Here is a 21,078-nt window from a genome sequence, read left to right on the forward strand (position 1 = left end):
GACCAGCAGTTAGCGTAATGGCTATGTCTCTGGAGTCCCATGTAGTCGACCACGGTACGCATCTTGGACCTGGTGGCTTAAAATTCACGCCGGGCGGGTGTGCGTGCGTGCCAAAGATAGTTAGAAGACATGGCTCTGCATGAGTGGAACCTGCCAAAAACAGATGGCTGGTCTCCTTTTTTACAAGCTATTTGCCGTATTTGGAAATGACATGGAATGGGAGACCAAAGAGTACAACATGAAAACCCCCGAAAGAGGGACCAGCAGTTGGCATAATAGCTATGTCGCTGGACTCCCATGTGGTGGACCGCGGTTGGAGTTCTGGACCCAGTGGCTTAAACTCACGCCGGGCGTGTATGCGTGTGTGCCCAAGATCCCGAGAGGAGAATGGAAGAGAAGGGATTGCAGCGTGGCCATCCCTCCTGGGGGGTGATTTCTTGCTTTCTGTTTCTCTGTCTCTCTCTGTCTTTCTGGCGAGTGCACGTGCCCTACAGCAAAAACCTTTCCAAAACAAAAGAAAAAAGAAAACCCCCGAAAGAATAAATATCCAGACTATTATATAATCTCAGACTATTAGGCCAAAGGTGATAAAGATTCTCCCAAGGCTCTCAGTTGGAAGCCTGAGAGAACCTACTTGAGGAAGAAGTAAGAATCAGAAGTCAAATGCAAGTTATGGAAACTGAAACCCAGCTCTGTCCCTGACAGTACTTCACACAGTACAGTACTTCACTGTATCTGCCTATCAGAGTTTGGGAGACTCCTTCTTGATGGAAGAGAGCATCTGGGAGCCTCTTCAGTTCCTTTATATGTAATATCTAGTATGAAATAAAATATACTGGGCACGAGAAAAGATAGGAAATTTTACCCTTTAATAAAGAGAAAATATTAATAATAGAGGCAGACTCACAAATGATCCAGGTATTGGAATTAGCTGATAAGGAATTTAAAAAAATAACATGTAAAAGTAATTAGAAGAAAAGATGGACACAATGAATGAAAAATGAGAAAATTCCAAAAGAAAATTAATATCTATAAATCAGAACCAAATAGATACCACAGAACTATAAAAACATTATCTAAAGTTAAAAACTTAATAGTTTGGTTTAATACCAGACCAGTCATAGTATTAGACAGAAAAATGCACTTAAAGATGGGTCATTTGTGAAATCTTTAAACTGGAGCAAAGACAGAATGAAGAATAAATAAAACTTAAGTAGAAGAACAGGACACAGAGAACAAGTCAAATATATGCCTAACTGGAGTCCTGCAATGACAGGAGAAAATAAAGTGGAAATAATTTTGGAAATAAGTTGATAATACTTTTTTCCACAGTTCAGTTGGTTCTTTTACATCAGATTAGCTGTCAGTTAGAAGACAGGGGGAACAAACGTAGGGTTTCCTTTAATAATATAAAGCAGTGTATGGGTTCCAAACATATGGAAGCTGTTCTAGAGCAGTGGTGTCCAAACAACATTGCAGTGATAGAAATGTTCTGTATATGTACTGTCTATTACTGTAAGCACTAGCCAATTATATGTGGCTATTGAGCACCTGAAACAAGGCCACTGCAGTTGAGGATTATTGTTATGAGCTTGTGCCCTTGCCAGAGAGAGAGAGAAACTCCCTATGGGAGTGGACATGCTGTAATCTTCTCTTCTACTTTTTCCATTCCAGTCAGGACCTTAGGCAACTTACACATGTGATCTGTGTGCTCCTCCAGCCCCCAGGGTTGGAATTCCCATGGATGGTCAGCCATTTGGGATCTAGCTCTCTTAACTTCTAGGCTATGGGGCTGGCCATGGAACTGGATTTTAAATTTTAGTTAATTTTATGAATTAACCACACATGGGTAGTGTATTAAACAGTGTAATTATAATAGATTAAAGATATACATAAATGCAATAACCAGGACCAGCTGCTTTTGTATTGTTAAGGTGCTGGATTCCACATAGCCAACTGGGCAGTTTGAGTCCTGGACCTAGCTGCTCGAAAAACATGCCAGGTGTGTGTGTGTGTGTGTGTGTGTGTGTGTGTGTGTGTGTGTGTGTGTCTCTGAATTCCCTAGAGAAGAATGGAGGAGAAGGGATTGTGGCATGGCCATCCCCCCGGGTGGTGCATTCACACTTTCCCTCTCTGCCTTTCTCTGGTAAGCACAAGCATACTCTAGCAAATTTTTAAAAAATGGTATGACTAGAGACCCACGTTAAGTAGAAAAAATGAAGAGAGGAATGGTGTTCTCACCACAAGAGATTAGAATAATTAGGATTTGGATAGGCAGAAAGAACAGCATATCAGGCTCAGCAAACCACCTTCTGAAATGTTAGATTACCTTGCTGGTGTAAAAAGAATGTGTGTTGGGTTAACTACAAAATAACAGTGAATAAATAATGGGAATAAGGTTAAGAAAAGTGTGCCTTTGTGATTTTTAAGGAACAGGGTTATTGTTTGAAAGGATATGTGAATGAAAATCTGAGAGGTGAAATTTAAGAACTCAAAGGTGAGTGGTAGATATAAAGCAGTTTAAGGACTTCAGCTGTGTGGTTGTCTGTATTTAAATAAGAATTAGCTTTTCTCAGCAAGTGTATTTCTGTCTTGTTTCTGTACCAGTTGGTTTCCTTACTCTGTTGTGCACAGTAGAGTTTACTCTACATGTTTTTTTACCTCGAAGCTTTTGTCTGTAGGGTGATTTAGCTGTTCTTTACAAGTCTGCTTTTCTCATTTCTGTGTCTTGTGGTTTCCTTACTCTTGTTAAAGAGAGTAGACTATTCTGTACATCATTTTCTACCTACAAGCTTTTGCTTATTCGTGATTTCTGTTTCTTCATAGCTTCTATTTGCACACATATGTTATTGTCTGTTAAAGTTTTTACTTCATTAATTAATTCATCCAGTGAACATGTACTTAGCACCTCATTCATATCAGGATCTGTTCCAGGCACCAGAGATAAATCGATGAACAAAGCAGACAAAACACTCTGGCCAAAGGACAGGCATCCTCAGATATTTCTGGGGCACAAGGTACAAGATTATTAATAGGGGGCCAGCAGGTGGCATGGCATTTAAGGTGCTAGATCCCACATGGCTGACTTCCATAGTTTTAGTTCCAGACCCAACAGCTTGAAACACCCCCTGGGCACATGTGTGCATGTCCACAATCCTGAGGGTAGAACCAGAGGGAAGGGATTGTGATGTAGCATCCCCCTGTGGAGTGATTTCTCACTTTAACCTCTGTCTCTGTCACTCTCCAACAAGTGCATGTGCCCTATGGCAAAAATCTTACCAAAAAAATGTATTAAGAAAAAGGGCCTAGCCTACTTCTAAACCCACTTCAACTCTGAAAGACACTTTACCAAGAGGCATATATACCTAACCTCCCATCACCCATGCCATAATCAGTTCACTTTTAGCCTAGAGGAATAGACTAGTGCTAGCCAATTGCCGTTCCCACTACCTTTATCTCCCAAGGAGATAAAGGAAGGTCCTGGTCTCCTGGTGGACATGTCTGAGGACTTGTGGACTCCCTACCCTATGGGGAAAGGAGAGCCAGAGTGGGAACCAGTGGCCGAATTCTAAGGGTTTTATTGTTCACAGAGTTTATATTTTAGTTGTGGAAAGCAGACAATAAACAAAACAAAGAAGTAGTATATTATCAGTGCTGTGAAGTGAAATAAAACTGGTGAGGAGGAGTAAAGAGAGTGTGTTCCTTTCTGTGTGTTCTGGTTTTCAATAGGATGATAAATAGGATTCTTTTTGAGAAGGTGACATTAAGCAAAGACTTCATGGGAGTGAGCAGCATTTTTCCTTAGAATGAAAAAGCAATGTTTGTAGGAAACTGGACTAAAACTGAATTTGTTTAGGCTGAAGTAATCGGGTTAGGATTTATTGAGTACCTACTAAGTGTCAAGTATTTATACTGGCCTTGTTTTTTTTTTTTTTTTTTTTTCTGATCTCAATGAATTCTTGCTTAATTCTAAGTTATTTTTAACCTTCTTTTATTTCTTTATATATATAGAGAGAGACCATAAACAGCATTTCATTATGCTGCGATCCCCTTCTCATAGTCCTCTAATCAGTCAAGGTTTTGGGTGTACACACACCCAGTGTGTTTTAGGTTGACTTGAGATTTGAACCTGCAGTTGGCCATGTGACTTCCAGCACAGAGATTAGTGTGCTGCTGCCTGTGCCTTCAGGCCTGGGGCCTTACTCAACTTGAGAAGGTATCATTTTCCAGACCATAAACAGAACAAGGATTTGTATTCAGATTCATACTTTGAAGTTGATGTTATCACCAAAGAGTAAATAAAAATGTAGTAGTTATAAAGAGGGGATCAAAAAAAGGTAATGCTACTATTAAGGTCAAAAACATTTTTTTCCTATTTAGCAAAGTAAATAGAATTTTACTGATGAAGCAATAGGTTATTTGATAGATCCACAATTCAATATGCCATAAGGATACCAAGTCTGTCCTTTGAAAATATAGTAATGTAAGAATTAAAAGGTAAATTTAGAACATTTTTAGTTACATATAGAATAGGCATATTCAATAATTTCCTTTTTCAAATGTATTAATATATTTATCACTATAATGGGGGCTTAGAACTTTTATTTTCTTAATACAGCTAACTCTGAGAGGTCTGTGACTTTTTAATGTTTTGACTCATTCATCTTAATTTAAGTGGAGTCAGGCTTTCCTATGTGAAGTACTATTTTCCTCAAACTGGGAACCTACTAATAATTTCAATTTAAAAAGAGCTTGTGGCAAAAGGACTTTTCCAATTCTTGGCAAGTCTGAAGTTCATTGCAATTTTACTGTGGATAGAAATCTTTCCAAAGGGGGGAAATCACTCTACAAAGGAAAACTTTCAATCCGTTTCTCTCATGTGACTTGAACATAAAATTATTTTAACAGCCATGTATGAATCTGGACATTATTCTTAGTTGTTTAGTACTTCAAAAGCACTTTCAAGAGGGAATTGTTTTGCTTATTTGTGATTCCAAATCAAATACACAGAGAGATTTGGAAGATTTGCAGCAGGAAGTAATCTCAATTCCATGTAGCCACTAATCTTGTGCAAAAAAATTCAACTTTTATGAACAAAGGAAAAGCAATCTTTTTTAAGTTAAAAATATACAATGTAGCTTGCATTATTTTAATAATTAAAATGAAGACATTGATTTTAAGTTTATGAGCTGCATTCCTAGACTTATTTTAAAATTGGCTTTATTCTGAGAGACCTAATTCAACAGATATTATTCTATAGGGATACCCTCTTCATATATGTCATTTCAATAACAACTACATAGTATCTACATTTATCTCTGGAATTTATATAGCCCTTTTATATTTTTACTTCATATTTTTCTGATAATTTTGTGAAATAAGTATTATTCTCAGGTGTATATTTATGAGTAGTGTAGTGATTTAGCCAGATTACCTAGTAAATAATTAACAGGACCAGTGAAAATCTGATTTTCCCATCATATTATCTTGTCTTTTTGTGCTATGTTCACAGCTGGCCATCACACTGTTGACTCCATTCAAGTTCATGATCAACTAAAATCTCTACATATTTTTCAGATGTTGTTTTTAAGTCAGGTTCTCCTCATCTTGTACATCCGTAGTTGATAGTTTTGAATTTAAATATAGGACTTTGTTTATCCCCATCCATTTTCATCTTATTATTTTCTACTTATGGCTCTAGCTTTCTGAAATCTTTTCAATCTTGATTGTGTTATCCAATTTATTCGTTATTCCTCCCAGCTGTGTGTCAACAGCAGATTTTATAAGTAGAATGTCTTTGTGATTATAAAAGTCATCCTAGTAATCTCTTTAGTATGCTTTGTGCCAATCACATAGTTGGAACTCAGTAAGTAGTAAATGGTAAAAAGGAGCCTACTGTATAGGGCAGGGGAAAAAAAAAGCACACATAATAATTTATAAAAAGAAAATCCTTCAATGTATTTGTTCTCAATTATTTCTTTTTAGACATAAGTATTCCAAGTTTACCATATAATTCTGTTTCTTCCTCATGTTTTGAAATGTTTATAAATAATATTTTAATGGTAAATAGAGTGGTTAATTATTTTCCTTTCCCACCTGCATCTATTTTAAGTACTTTCTGTATCCATTGCCTTGTAATTGTTCTGTGGTCCCTAGGGGCTCCAGAATTTCTCTCTAGGGCAGCATGAAGAGAGGAACTCTAATTCTAAGGAGAGCTGTGGCACTTGTTTTGTGGTTGTATTTACATAGCAAACATACTTAGATTGTATGTTAGAAATTAATGAAAATGCCAAAGCTTTTTAAAGAAATTTTTATTGGTGCTAAACATGAGATGAGATTGAGAAAACATTGGTGTCTGTACTGAATAATGTAATTGCTTTTTTAAATTTATTTTTTTTTTTTTTTTTTTTTTTTTTTTTTTGTATTTTAGAGTGTTTTATGGATGGTGCTGATGAGCAGTTTATACTGGGAGGCTAATGACTCCCAAGCCACTTATCGATGCCATTGCAATCTGGGTACTCACAGAGCCCCTCAGCATCTGTTTGCCAGCATGATTTTGTCACACTCTTTATAAGCAATACATTTATGATTATCTATAAGCAATAACTGGTAAAATTTTTTAAAATGTGTGAAAAGAAAATGTCAACAGTTAATACTAGTTTTGCAGATGGAAATAGAAGTTCATGGAGAATGTTACTACTGTAATGATATCATGTAACATGATATAGAGTTCATTTTATTAATAAGATTTATTTTAAGTGCTTCTTTAATTGCCTTAATTCTCTATTCATTAGATAAATAAAGTCCAGAAAACTTAAAATCTTCAGTTATACTTTAGGGCATCTTATGGAGGAAACTATGTAATAGGAGTTGCATTTGTAGGGATTCATGACAGTAATAACTTGTAGTCTAATTTATTATCAAACGGCTATTCTGCCCCACCTCCCTTTTTTTTTTAAAGAGAGATTTTTGCTATAGGGCACGTGCACTCCTTGGTGATACAGAGAGAGAGAGACAAAGAGACAGAAAGTGAGAAATCACTCCCTGAGGAGATGGCCATGCTGCGATCCCTTCTCCTTCATTCACCTCTTGGGATTTGGGGGCACGTATGCACACTCACCCGAGTGAGTTTCAAGCCACTAGGTATGGAACTCAAACCACGGTCGGCCATGTGGGAGTCCAAAGACGTAACCATTACTTCTTTTACTGGTCCCATCTGTTTCCCTTTTTTAAAAAAAAAATATTTTTAATTACCAGAGGGCATATGCACTCACTAGAGACAGATGGAGAGACTGAGAGGGCAACAGAATGAGACAGAGGGAGAAAGCACTCCTCCCCACACACAACAGGGTGTTGTCATGCTGCAGCTCCTTCTCTTTCTTTTCCCATTCTGTCAGTATTTGGGGCACAAATACGTACATGTCCAGGTTGTTTTTCAACCCACCAGGGGCAGCATTTAAACTGTGCTCAGACCTATTGGATCTGGCTCCCATAATCACTAGGCTATGGTGCCAGTAGTATCTCTAAAATAAGGTTTTTTGATCTTAAACATTTTTATAATATTTTAAAAATTTGTGCATTTTTGTGTTTAAATGGAAGATAACAATAACCTTTTATTGTCTGGTGCTTCATGTAAGCACATGAAACATGCTTTTTAGGTTTTTGGTTTTTTTTTTGGAGAGGTTTTCGCTATAGGGTGGGTGCGCTCACCAGACAGAGAGAGACATAAAGACAGAAAGTGAGAAATCACCCCCCCAGGTGGGATGGTCATGCCGCAATCCCTTCTCTTCCATTCTCCTCTGGGGATCTTGGGCACGCATGCACACACGCCCGGCGTGAGTTTTAAGCCACCAGGTCTGGGACACGAACCGCGGTCGACTACATGGGAGTCCAGCTACATAGCCATTACACTAACTGCTGGTTCCCAAAACATGCTTTTTAGTGATCTGGGACATAGGTGATCTCACAGATACCATTAGTCAGGAATAAAAAAAAACTTGTCATCCTAAGAAAACTTGCTTTTGTGAAGCAGCTGGATAGGAAACTAATTTTTTTCTAATCCATAGTACATTTCAATTTTTGCAAATATCTGAGTGGATTAATGCACCGATCTCTGTGAATATATAACATGAATTTGTGTTGATGCACATTTCATACCGGGAGGCTAATGCCTCCCAAGTCGCTTTCATCTCATGTATTAGATTTTGTGTCATATATTAATAAGTACTCCATAAATAATGCTCAGCATAATGTAGTTATACTTTGAAGTATTAAATTTTTGAGTTGTTTGACATTCTCTTTATTGAGTCATTATTTGAAATTTGTTGAGGGGATTTCTAATTTGGAGAAATCTCCCCATTCTAACTAAATTTGTATTACACATTAAGTATAGTTTTTGAAATTTGCATTATCTTTGTAGGCTTTGTTCTGAATTTAATTGTATCCCTAAAGTAGCTCACTGGTTCTGTTTGCAAATACATTTTTATAACTACTTTTTTGGCATTATTTTCAATCTCTAAGAATTAAATTAATTTTTCTAATTTTCTCCTATTTTTATAGGTTCTCTAATTTGGTGTTTGAATATAAATACAGGAGTATATTTATAATTTTTGACTTCTATATTACTTGGTCATCTCTTCCTACAATGATATATTTGCATCATCTTCCTTCTTTTCCTAAATATTAAAGTTAACCAAGGAATAATGCCTTTCCAACACCATTTTGTTTTATCTTAGAGTTTATTTATTTGCTAATTTTCTGTTTTTGTTTCTTTGAGCTCTCTTTTCTTTTTGTCAGCATTTCTCTCTTCCCTAATTCCTTTCATTGTTTGAATTCCATATGCTATTTTCCAAAAGAGCTGGGCAGTGTGTATTTTCTTGAGATGAAGAATTAGTATTTTTCTATGACTGTGTATATTATATAAATTATTGTCTCACTTATAATAAAACTAACTCTTCATAGTGGTCCAGACACAGGAATGTGTAACAAAGGTTAACAGTGTTTAAAGTTGACTTTGTTTTTTTTTTAGAGAGAGATTTTTTTGCTATAGGGGACGTGCACTCATCGGTGACAGAGAGACAGAAGGCAAGAAATCACCCTCTAGGAAGTATGGTCATGCCACAGTCCTTTCTCCTCCATTCTCCTCTTGGAATTTTGGGCACGCATGCATACACACCAGGGTGAATTTGAAGCCACTTGGGTCTGGGACTCGAACAGTGGTTGACTATGTGGGAGTCAAGTGATGTAACCATTACACCATTTGCTGGTCCCCTAAAGTTGATTTTTAAAAATAACTATTGGGTCATCAGAAAAGTCATGATGAATTTTGCATAGAAAAACAGAAAAATAAGTCATGACTTTTCCAATGCCTCATTACAAAAAGTATCAAAAATGTACCAAAAGTCAGTATTGCTAAAAAGAACAAAAATGCTAGCTATAGCAATGAATGAGTTTGTAAACTAAGAAACATTAAAGGTTAAAAGTTCCCAGTGAATAATGGAATTTTTAAGGGAACATTTTTATAATACATTTATTACTGTAGAGTGTGTATCCAGATGAAGAAGTAAATCAAAAAAGAGTAAATTGCATATTTTCTTCTTGCTTTCTGTTACCAGATGAAGCAAACTTTAATTAGATCCCAGTTTGCTTGTACTTATAAAGATGACTTTACGATAAGCAAAAATATATGGGATAATGTTAATTCAGCATCAAAGCCTTTGCATGTTCTTCATGTGGAAAATGACCTTTCTGGTAAGCGATCTTACTTGAGCAATTAAACAATTTAATTCTAGTCTACTAACTGGTTTTAAGTAAAATTAGATTGTTTTTGCAAAGTACTACAAAATGTAAAGGTTTATATTTTTAAAGATCTGAGTTTATTTTAAAGTTAACTCTAAGTACAAATTTATGGAGAAGATGGGATACAGTCTGATTTAACTAAATGTGTATAAGAAATATTTTATAACATTTGTTTAAGAATGAAATGTTATGCATTTTTGTTTAAGAATGAAATGTTATACATTTGAGCAGATATTTATTGGTAGGGATAAGAGGTGGTATGGTAAAATGAAAAGTAATGAGATAGTAATGTAGCTATGTTTGTTAATCACATAATTTATAGCATTATTTTATTATAAATCAGGACTTTTTTATATGTTCTTTAGCTATTTTTAAAGTTTATTGTAAAATTCTGAGGAATTATAACAATAAATGTTATATAACTTTTATCCCCTTTTCATCTTACATTACAGAGGACATAAATTCATCTGTTGGAAGATCAACAGTTGGAATGAGTTCTGGAAATGCTCATCTGGACAGACATAAAAATCAAAAAGCATCAAGAAAACGAAGTAGTCAGACAGGAAATAAAAGCTCAAAAAGGAAACAGGTGGATTTGGGTGGTGAACATATTCTCTGTGATAATGGAAATGAACCACATCTACATAACAATGTTAAAATACCTAAAACATCAAACAATTCACAGAATAAGTCAGATGGCAAACTAGCCATAGTAACTAAAGGCAGTAAGTACACCACCAAGGACAAGTTGATTACTGGCCAGACAAAGTTAACTCAGTTTTTTAGACTGTAAATTTGTCTTTTATGTGTTTTAGAGTTATGTATATATAAGCCCATTCACCAAAGGCATATACTTAATTTTTATGAGATTGAAGTATAAATAAATTATCATGCTTTATTTTTTTAGGCTAGAATACATGTAAGATTAGTATGTTAAGCATTGCTCAGAAATACTAGTCAGTCATAATTATGCAGATTTTCACAAAGTTTAATGCACAGAAAGAACATTTCACTTAGGCAATTAATATATTTTAACACTACTTTAAAAAAAAAAGAAAAACAGACATTTAAAATAATACATAAATTACAGAAATATCAGGGGCTTGTTTTCCCATCGGCAGTTAAATGATTTTGTTTTCTTCGGAAAAGATGATGTGGACCAACAGGTATCAGACTTGCCAACAAGGTCGGTAGACTCTTCCCAGCATACACCTGAGCACTAAAGGAAAAACAACTTTAGATTGTACAAGGGACTATAATTACCACATAAGATTTATTAAGAAAAAAGAAGTGGATCTATTGTAACTAATTCTAAGTAAACTGAAATCACAATAACAAATTCAGTGCTTTTTAATTTCACATTTTTGTCAGGGGTTAATTAATATAATTGCCATTAAGCATTTAAAAAATTTTTTGATTTGATTTTGTTATAATTGGGTCGAAATTCAGTTAAACTGAAAGTTCTCTTTTATGGTATAAATATGTCAGAATTAAATTTTAAAAAGACTACTCACTGTCAAAATCTCTCCTTCCTATAGGAAATTTAGCTGAGTTTTCTTCATCCCCAATTTCTCTCTTTTCTTGTGTTGATTCAGTATTCTGAACTCCATTCTCAGCTGGGAAAGCTACAGATCCTTTAAGTGCAAGATAAGGTTTTATAGCCAGATTCAGTGGCAGACCATGATTTAAGAAATTATGTTTGGAGCCTGCATTCTGTAAAGAGAAGGTTGATTTGTCTTTTAGCTGTCTTATTAGGAGTGAAACTATCATACAGTTGCATAATATTTTTACTGATCACTTCAAATATACTCTATACTATTTTTGACTCTGAAAATGCCTTATATACAAGTTTATTGGGAAAAGACCTTACAGGTAAGAGGTGCTTTCTAGTATGGAAAAACTACCTGGCATGTATGAAATTTCATCAGTGTTCAAATGCATATTGTGACCATTGCATGTACTTCTATTTGTAAAGTATCAGCTTTTCAGAAGATCTATAAAAGTTACTTAGTTTTCCATCTAAATAAATGACAAGTCACATTGTCACTTACCTTTGAATTTTTGTTTTCCTCTTCCATGAAACTGCTCTCATCATTTTTATATTGTTCCAGGGAAGGAGCAACAACTGATTTTTCTGCAGTATCTTCCTTTTGAAAGGCTTTTCCCAGCCTAAATGTGTTAAAAACCATGTCATCTTCTAAATTCCTTATGGACTTGGAGGCTGAAAGTAAAATACCTTGAGAAAATAAAGAAAAAGTTAATATTAATTTGTAGGAAGAGAGACCCATTTTTGCCATTCTTAGTTTGTGATTTGCATAGAGTCAAAAATGGAAGAGTAAAACGAAGCAAAATTTCTCGTCAATCTGCTTGGTAAATGATTTCCTACCTTTATATATATTCCAGTTTGAATAGAAAACACTTCAGAGACTTATACTTTCATCATTTTAGAAATGACTCATCAGATTGAGGCTAACCTTTTGTGTAGCTGCTAATACCTCATTGTTTTGGATTTAGTGGCAAGTTGTTTATTTTGATTGTGAATTTTCTCAGAATCTGATTAAGATTCCTGGTAGAATACTTTTTATTGAGTAGATTATAGTCTCTTGAAAATGAGTTGTTATTAAGGAAGACCACAGGACATCAAACTCTCACTATATTATTGTTTCCTTCTGTGTATTTCTGATTAAGAAGATATTAAGACTCAAGTTATTTTATTCAAAGATGATAAGGATAAGAGTTTTATTTCCTTTTTAATCCTGAATAAATTGAAATAATCTCCAAAAAAGTATTTTTTAAAAGAATTACTTAATATTGTCTTTGGTGATGAAAGTACATCTGCTTGTCAATGTGAACAAAAAGCCACACTATATTTAAAGTCGACCTGTCAGGTGTATTTTATCTCTTCATTTACAAAATTATAATACTGATATTTATTAATGAATTTAATAATTAATGGATAAAAAGTCCATGAGAAGAATCCTTATGTGCTCTATAAGTATTAATTTTGGATGATGAATGTATACTGCATGATTTTTAATCACTCATTCAGAGATAATTTCTAATTCTAATCCCAGTGAGCAAAAGATACATTCTTGTATATGTCTTCTGCTACATATATGCAAGAGTTTTTCTAGAGTATATTACTACAGTAGGTATGGAATTTGGTGAGTCATGGAAAAGGTGTATGTTCATTTATACTAATGTGAAAATGTATTCTGGAATAGTAGTAAACAATTTATACTCCCACCAGTAGGGTGTGAGAATTTCCATTTACCCCTGCCCTAGGCAATACTTGGGTAATTTCATAGTTTTTTTAGTTTGTATTTCTGTAGTTACCAGAGAGGTCAAGGGGTTTTCTATATGTTTATAAGCCATTTATCTTTCCTCTTATATAAAATGCCTTTCATTTTGGTCCATTTTTCTTTTCTATTTTTAAACAATTTTGCCAGAAGGCAGATGTCACCAGAGATTGTGGGGGATGGGTGAAAACATATCCTAACAGGGCATGGTCACACATATTCCCTTCTTCTCTATCTTTCCATCCTGTTTTGATTTGGGGCATGCCAGTACGTATACCTGGTGTATTCGTCTGTTTGTATTATAATTTGCCAAGGGGTACCAGTGCTCACCGGAGAGAGACAGAAAGAGAGGGAAAGTGAGAAAGCACCCTTTATGGAGAATGGTCATGCTGCAATCCCTTTTCCATTTCCCCCATCTTTTGTGATTTTGGGGCATGCACATACAAGTGCATGATTTTCAAGCTGCCATGTCTGGTATATGAACCATGCATTTGTCCTTGTGGGATCCAGCTCATGTAACCACCATGCCATGGGCTGCCTCAACCTAGTGTGTTTTGAAGCCTCTGGGATTGGAATTCAGAACAGAATGGTTGACCATGTGGGCTCTTTCTTCCCTAGCCACTAGGCCACAGGCTGGCCCTGATCTATTTTTCTATTGGCTTATCCTTTTTCTAACTGATGCATGAGAGTTCCTATCTCATATATTCTGGATATTAATTACTTGTTGTATATGTTGCAATTATTTTCTCTCAGTTTGTGACTTGTCTTTTTAATTCTTTGTGGTATCTTGGTAAACCAAGCTTCCTAATTTTGTTATATTTTTGTTTTGTTTTGTCTTAATTTTTGCTGTAGCGACTATGTGGTTAACAGAGAGACAGAGAGAGAGGGAAAGTAAAAAAATCGCTCCCCCAAGGAGGCTGCAATCTCCTCTCAGTAAGGTGTGATTTTCAAGTCACCAGGTTCAGGACTCACACTACAGAGTCAGCTATAAGGGATCCAGCCACCTAAGCCATGCCACTTGCTGACCTCTGCGAAACTGCTTAATTTTAATATTAATTTTCTTTCTTTTTCTTTATGAATAATACTTTATTAATATGTTTTTTAAAAATAACATATTTCTGTATATTTTCTTCTAAAACTTTACATATTTTGAGCTTCACATTTAAATACCTGATTCATCTGGAATTTTGTGTATAAGATAAAAATATAAATTTTCTGGTGTCCATATACATCTGTTGAATAATTTACCTTGGCCCATTAATCTTCAATGCCATTTCTTTAGTATATCAGGTGTCTATGTATGTGTGGAACCTATTCTGAATTCTTTATTCCTCTGTCAAATCTACAGTCTAAATTAATATAACTTTAAAATAATTTTCAGTATCTGATAGGTCAGGTTTCCTCATCTTCTATTCACATACCAGTTTTTCTTCTACATCAGTTCTTTGACTATTCTTGGCCATTTCTTTTCCATGTAAATCTTTATTTTTTTTTTTTAAGAGGTTTTTGCTATAGGGCGCATGCACTAGCCAGACAGGCAGAGAGAGACAGAGAGATAGAAAGCGAGAAATCACCACCCAGGGGGGATGGCCACGGCGCAATCCCTTCTCCTCCACGCGCCTCTTGGGATCTTGGGCACACACGCACACGCGCCCGGCGTGAGTTTTAAGCCACTGGGTCCAGGACGCAAACCACAGTCAACTACGTGGGAGTCCAGCGACATAGCCATTACGCTAACTGCTGGTCCCTTTCCATGTAAACCTTAAAATCAATTTTTTAGTTTCTGTGGTAAAACCTGATGGGATTTTTAAGGCAATTACATTGGTTCTATAGATTAGTTCTGGAGAACAAGTGACACCCTTAAAGTAATTTATCTTATAATTCATGGATATAGTATTTCTCTATGGTACTTCCTTTCTCTGTGTTCATTTAGATCTATTTTTTTAGAGGAAATTTTTGCTATAGGGTGTGTGCACTCGCCAGAGAGACAGAGAGAAAGCAAGAAATCATTCCCCAGCGGGGATGGTCACACCATAATCCCCTCTCCTCCATTCTCCTCTCAGAATTTTGGGTGTACACACACACGCCCAGTGTGAGTTTTAAGCTGCTGGGTTCAGGGCTCGAACTGTAGTCGACTACATGGGAGTCTAGCAACATAACTGGTATGCCATCTGCTGGTCCGTATGTCTTCTTTTCATCTTTAAAAAAAGAAAACAAAACCATTTATTTCTTTCATGTGAAGGATATGCTTGACAGGGTTACACCACATCACACATCCCACCTGTTCACCCCTAGTTTTTCAGCCAGCCAGGAATGTTGGTGGGTTTGTGAGTATGACTAGGGTATTCAGGTCTACCAGGGCTTTAAACTGGGGACTTTTCATGTGATCCCAATATCGTGCAGCAGTGCTCGGTAGCCTATGCCACCATGGCTGGGCCAAGTACCTGTTTAAATTTTTAATATTTTATTGTTTCCTCCATAAAGGTCTTGCATGTTTTTGTTGACAAAATTATAATTCTTTGTGACACAATTAAAATCAAATTTCTTATTGTTGATTGCTGTAAATGGTAAAAGGCAAATGATATCTTTTTAAAAATGACCTTTTCTAATATTGCTGGTATATGCACATGCAATACACATACAGTTTGTGGGGTTTTTTTTTGTGATGTGTTAATATAAAATTTTTCTAAACTGTAATTCTAATAGTTTATAATCTATGGATTTGGGGGGTTTTGATGAAGACTGTTGATAAAAATAAGATAAGAGCATGTTATTTCCTCCTATAAGTCCATCTGTATTGTGTGTGTGTTTTCTTTGTGTTGATATGCACTGGCAAAAACCTTTAGTTACTATTGGAAATGGAGATCATAGACATCTTTGTAGTAGGGATTTTAAGTGTGTTTCTTTATTTCATGAGCATAAGAAATAGAAAAAAGACACCTTTAATAGGGTCTCAAGCTACAATCCCTGCCCCAGTCTTCCCGACCAGCCAAGATCACTGACAAGTGCACATGTGTGTGGGTATTTAGATCGACCAAGAAGCCGAGCCATCGATTTTCCATAGAGATCCATTGTTGCAGATAGCGCAGTATTGCTGCCCCACTGCAGCTGATCCAGATGATTTAATGTTTCACCACTGAGCATGATGTTGGACTTAGATTTCTTACATGTATACTTTATTAAGTGTAGGATGTTCTCTTATTTCTTGAATGCCTTTTCTGCATATATTGAGATAATCATGCCATTTCTAATTCAGTCTTTAGTAAACTAAATTAACAGATTTGTGTAATGTTAAGCTATCTATGTGATCATGAAAATCAATCTTTATAGTATTGTATTTAATTGGGTAATATTTGATTTAGTACATTTTACATTATTATCATGACTAAAATTAATCTGTAATTTCCCTTTCTTATATTGACCTTGTCTAATTAACTTCATAAAATGAATTGGGATGGGGCGGGCGGGCGGCAGGTGGTGTGGTGGTTAAGGGTGCTGGACTCCCCACATGGCCAATTGTGGTTCGAGTCCCAGACCTGGCAGCCCCCTCTGATCAAATTAAAATAATAAATAAATAAAGTTAAATAAAATAACTCTTTAAAAAAATGAATTGGGAGCAAAGTCTATTCTTTTTCTTTACTCTTCTGTTAAACTATTAATATTTGGGCTTGGTGTTTTGTGGTGAATTTTTGTTTTTGTTTTTAAATATCAATTTGCTTTACTCAGTAGCTATAGGAACGTTCAGCTTCTCTGTTTTGTTTGTTTTAGAAATTTGCATTGTTGTAAATTTGTTCATTTTGTTTAAGTATATTTTATCAGAGATGGTCATAGTTGCTGATTCTTTTGGGGATAATTTAAATCATAATAGGCATTTTTTCTGAGTTATTTATAAAAAGATTAAAGTCCTCTTACTTCTTTGCTCTTAGAGTTTCCTTATCTTTTTTTTCTTTTCTTTTCTTTTTTTTTTTTTGTGGAGGATTGTCCAGGGACATGTGCACTTGAGAGAGAGAGAGAGAGAGAGGAAGAAAGCAGCTCCTATGGGGAACAGTTAATATGAAATCTTTTCTCTAATTTCTTCATTCCATTGGAATCCTGGGTGCACATGTACACCCAGCATGTTTTTCAAACTGCCGGGTTCAAGACACAAACCCTGGGGTTGGCCATGTGGGATCTGGCTGTCTTAACTACCAGGCCATGGAGCCATCCCTCATCTTTTTAATGTTGTTAGTTGTGCTCTGGTTTGTTTCTCAGGGTCAGAACCTGTTTTTTTAAGGTGCCTGTTAAATCAACAAAATCCTGCTAATGGTAACGTTTTTTTCTTTGCTGCTGTTCTGGGAGTGTAATGAATATTAATAATTATGTATTTTGCTTTAAATTTCCACCAAATGAATTGGTTTGGCTGATCTTCACTCAAAATTGAGAACAAATTCAAACCATTTTAATGGTTTAGAAAAGTTAGTTAATGTTTTCCTTTATTTTGTTCAAGCTGTCATACCCTATGAACATTATGAGGTTTTCACATAACCATTTAATTACGGAGATAGTTTCCAATTTTTTAAAAATGATAATTAAAAAAAAATTAGTTCCTCTGATGTGCAGTGGAGCATAGTAGATTTCTTTTTCATTGATGCTGAAAATGAATTGTCCCCAAGTGGTAGAATTGAACTTTGAAGAAGAAAAACTATTGCCAGATAGGCTTGGGTGGTTCAGAAAACCTTGGAAAAGTAAAAGCTTTAGATCAAATGTGACTTTCATTATCTGAAGAATTGTGTATTTGTAAATCACTTTACAACTTCTCTTTCCTCCAGTTATCTTTGCCATATGATGCCAGTAAGTTCACTGTAAATCAAAAGACATTTAATTATTGGTTTACTGAGATGTCCTAGTTTCTTTTCTTTTTTTAATTTAAATTTATTTATTTATATTTCATTTTCTTCCATACATTCAATCACATTATTATTTGTCTTACAAAATGGATATTTAAACAGAAGTCCTAGTTTCTTAATGCCTGATTCTGTGAGTTTAAAACTTTTACCTAGATTCTACTGTTAACATTTTACTACTATCCCTCTATCCCTTTAGCCCTCCAATAATTGTCATATTCTTTTAATGCATTTCAAAGAATATTACACAGAGCAGTGTACTTTTCCATTAAGTACTCAACATGCTTTTCCTCAGCTGGAATTTAGTATTTGTTTAGTTTTTTCATTTGAGATATAATTTAGAGAAAATGAGATGTATAAATCATACATACACATTTGCTGAGTTTTGGCAAATGTGTATGTCTATGTAACCCAGACTTATTATTATTTTTTTTTGGAGAGGTTTTTCGCTATAGGGCTCATGCGCTCGCCAGACAGAGAGAGACAGAGAGATAGAAAGCGAGAAATCACCCCCCAGAGGGGATGGTCATGCCGCAATCCCTTCTCCTCCATTCTCCTCTCGGGATCTTGGGCATGCACGCACACGTGCCCGGCGTGAGTTTTAAACCACCGGGTCCAGGACACGGACCACAGTCGACTACATGGGAGTCCAGCGACATAGCCATTACACTAACTGCTGGTTCCCTAGCCCAGACTTCTTTTAAGGTATGGGACATGACCATTACCTCAGAAAGTCTTACCTCCTCATAGCTTATTTACACGACCATCTCCTGTTTATCTCTTACTCTAACCCTCTGCTCTGAAGCAATCACAGTTAGTTTTGCCCACCATGAATTTTGCTTGTTCTGGAATCATGCAGTTTTTAGACTTCTATACAAGGCCTCTTGCACTCATCATATTTGACATTCATCTGTGATGTTATGTGAATCAGTAATTCCTTTTTGTTACAGTTGTATGAATATATCACAATTGGTTTACCTCATTTTCCTATTGAGAGAGTTGAATTGCATCCAGTTTTTGGCTATTACAAATAAGGTTACTGTGTACAAGTCCTTTAGTGAACATATTATTTTATTTCTGTTGGGTAAATATGTAGGAATGGAATTGCTGAATCATACAATAGATGTATATTTAATTTTATAAGATATTGCCAGACTATTATCTAAGGTGGTTGTACCATTTTCAACCAAGAATGTGTTAGAACTTTAGTTGCTGCATAGCCTTACCAATGTTCGATGTTGTAAGTCTTAATTTTAGCCATTCTGGTGGATTAGTAGTGATAGATCATTGTGGTTTTAATTGTATTTCCCCAATAACTAATAATGTTGAACATTTTTTTTTCATCTGCTTATAAGCTATTCACATATTTTCTTTTATGGTATATTTGTTTAAATCATTTCTTCAATTTTTTTTGGATGAAGATGTCGCCATTTCTCATTGATTTGTAACAGATCATTATATATCCTGAATATCAGTTAGTTGCTGTGTGTGTGTGTGTGTGTGTGTGTGTGTGCATGAATATTATCTCTCAGTTTTTATCAGGGTATTTTTAGGAAAAGGAGTTTTTCTTTTTCTTTCTTTGTTTCTTTGTTTTGTTTTTGCTATAGGACATGTGCACTCATGAGAGTGGAAGAGTGAGAAATGACCACCTCCAAGCAGGGGGTGGGGGTAGGGATGGTTAATGGTAATGCCTAATCCCTTCTCTGTTCCCCTCTTGCGATTTTGGGCACCAGATGTGACTCTCAAGCCATCAGGTTTGGTCCAGGACTCAAACCTTGCAGGTTGGTCATGTGGGATCTAGTGCCTTAAACACCCATCCCAACTGCTGGTCCAGAAGTTTTTATTTTGTTTTATCAATTTTTTTCTTTATTATATTTCTCTCTCTAAGAAACCTTTGCTTACCTCTGAGATAAGAAGATATTTTCCTACATGTCTTCTAAAAACTTTATGAGTTTTACTGTTTATGTTTAGGTGTATAGTTCACTTCAAATGAGTTTTTATTTACAGTGTGATACAGGGGTTAAGTTCCTTTTTTCTTATGGATATGAAGCTGTCTTAGCACCATTTATTAAAAAGATTTTCTTCATTGTGTTACTTTGCTGCTTTTGTTAAAAATTAAACGACTGTAACTACAAACTTATTTGGGAGCTCTTATTTGTTAATTGATCTATTCATCAATCCTTAGTTTACGTTACTATATTATCTTAGCTTTATAGTACTGACATCAGGAGTATAAATTGTTCAACTGGCTAATTTTCAAAACTGCTTTGGATATTCTAGGTCTCACTCAACAGATTTCATATTGGAGATGATAAGTTATATTTTGTGATCACACTGCAGTTAAACTAAAAATCAATAACAGAATAATAGATAATCCACAAATATTTAGAAATTAAACAACACACTTCTAAATAATGTATAGTTTAAGAAAGCAGTTGCAATAGAAATTAGAATAATAAAACTCTTCTGCTTTGCTCCAACAGTGGGAGAGGGTATGGTACCTTCTTACTATGCTCAAAGCAGTGAGTTTGCAGAATGATGGGATGGGCAGTATGGGTGGAGTTGGAGATGCTGTACTGTAATTAGTCTAGCTAATGTGAAACCCACTGGGTAGGAATATTGATATTCTCAAGCTTTGTTCCACTGTCACAGCTGTTAAACATGGATTGGTTGATTTAAATATTTATGTTGCCATAATATGTATTTGAATTATGAGCCTGTCTTTCATATGCTTTTCTCTTTTTAGTTAATCATATATGTATTTGAATTCCATTACTGTCTAGAGCACTGGTGGAGTGGTTGCATTCCTGGGTCTCATTACTAGATAATATGTTACTCCTAGTATCATGTAGGCAGAATTAATAAAATTGTTTAAGAGCCACATGAATCAGTTGTAATGAATTGTATGTCACCAATTTTTAGAGCTTTAGACTCCTATCTTGAGAATTGCCTTAACACTTTACTGGCACAAATCAAGATATGTAAGTAACATTGAGAGTTACTTGAATATTTTTTAAATTATGCTCATAGCAAAATCTTATAGTAAAGACAAATTTTCATTCTTAGCAATTTTGGAGTCATCTGATAGCATGTTTCCA

General features: G+C 35.2%; 2 protein-coding genes across 3 annotated transcripts in view; one reads left to right on the plus strand and one right to left on the minus strand.

The window, feature by feature from the left end:
- The window catches only part of PARPBP (PARP1 binding protein), an 82,517-nt gene extending 71,892 nt beyond the window's left edge, over positions 1 to 10,625 (plus strand). For both annotated transcript variants that reach the window (XM_006141398.3, XM_027775744.1), the window contains exons 10-11: positions 9,615 to 9,750; positions 10,251 to 10,625. In XM_006141398.3, the coding sequence (XP_006141460.1) occupies positions 9,615 to 9,750; positions 10,251 to 10,591 (477 nt within the window). In that variant the 3' untranslated portion in view covers positions 10,592 to 10,625. The remainder of the gene's footprint in view (positions 1 to 9,614; positions 9,751 to 10,250) is intronic.
- Positions 10,626 to 10,924: 299 nt separating this feature from the next.
- On the minus strand, positions 10,925 to 13,976 carry PMCH (pro-melanin concentrating hormone). The gene is made up of 3 exons (XM_006141399.3): positions 11,850 to 13,976; positions 11,313 to 11,511; positions 10,925 to 11,017 (listed from the first exon to the last, which is right to left on the minus strand). Exons 1-3 carry the CDS (start codon positions 12,093 to 12,095, stop codon positions 10,968 to 10,970), a joined length of 495 nt encoding a protein of 164 aa, XP_006141461.1. The 5' UTR covers positions 12,096 to 13,976; the 3' UTR covers positions 10,925 to 10,967.
- Between the last annotated feature and the right edge of the window lie 7,102 nt (positions 13,977 to 21,078).

Source organism: Tupaia chinensis, unplaced genomic scaffold (genome assembly GCF_000334495.1).
Source record: "Tupaia chinensis unplaced genomic scaffold, TupChi_1.0 Scaffold000054_1, whole genome shotgun sequence".
NCBI lineage: Eukaryota > Metazoa > Chordata > Mammalia > Scandentia > Tupaiidae > Tupaia > Tupaia belangeri.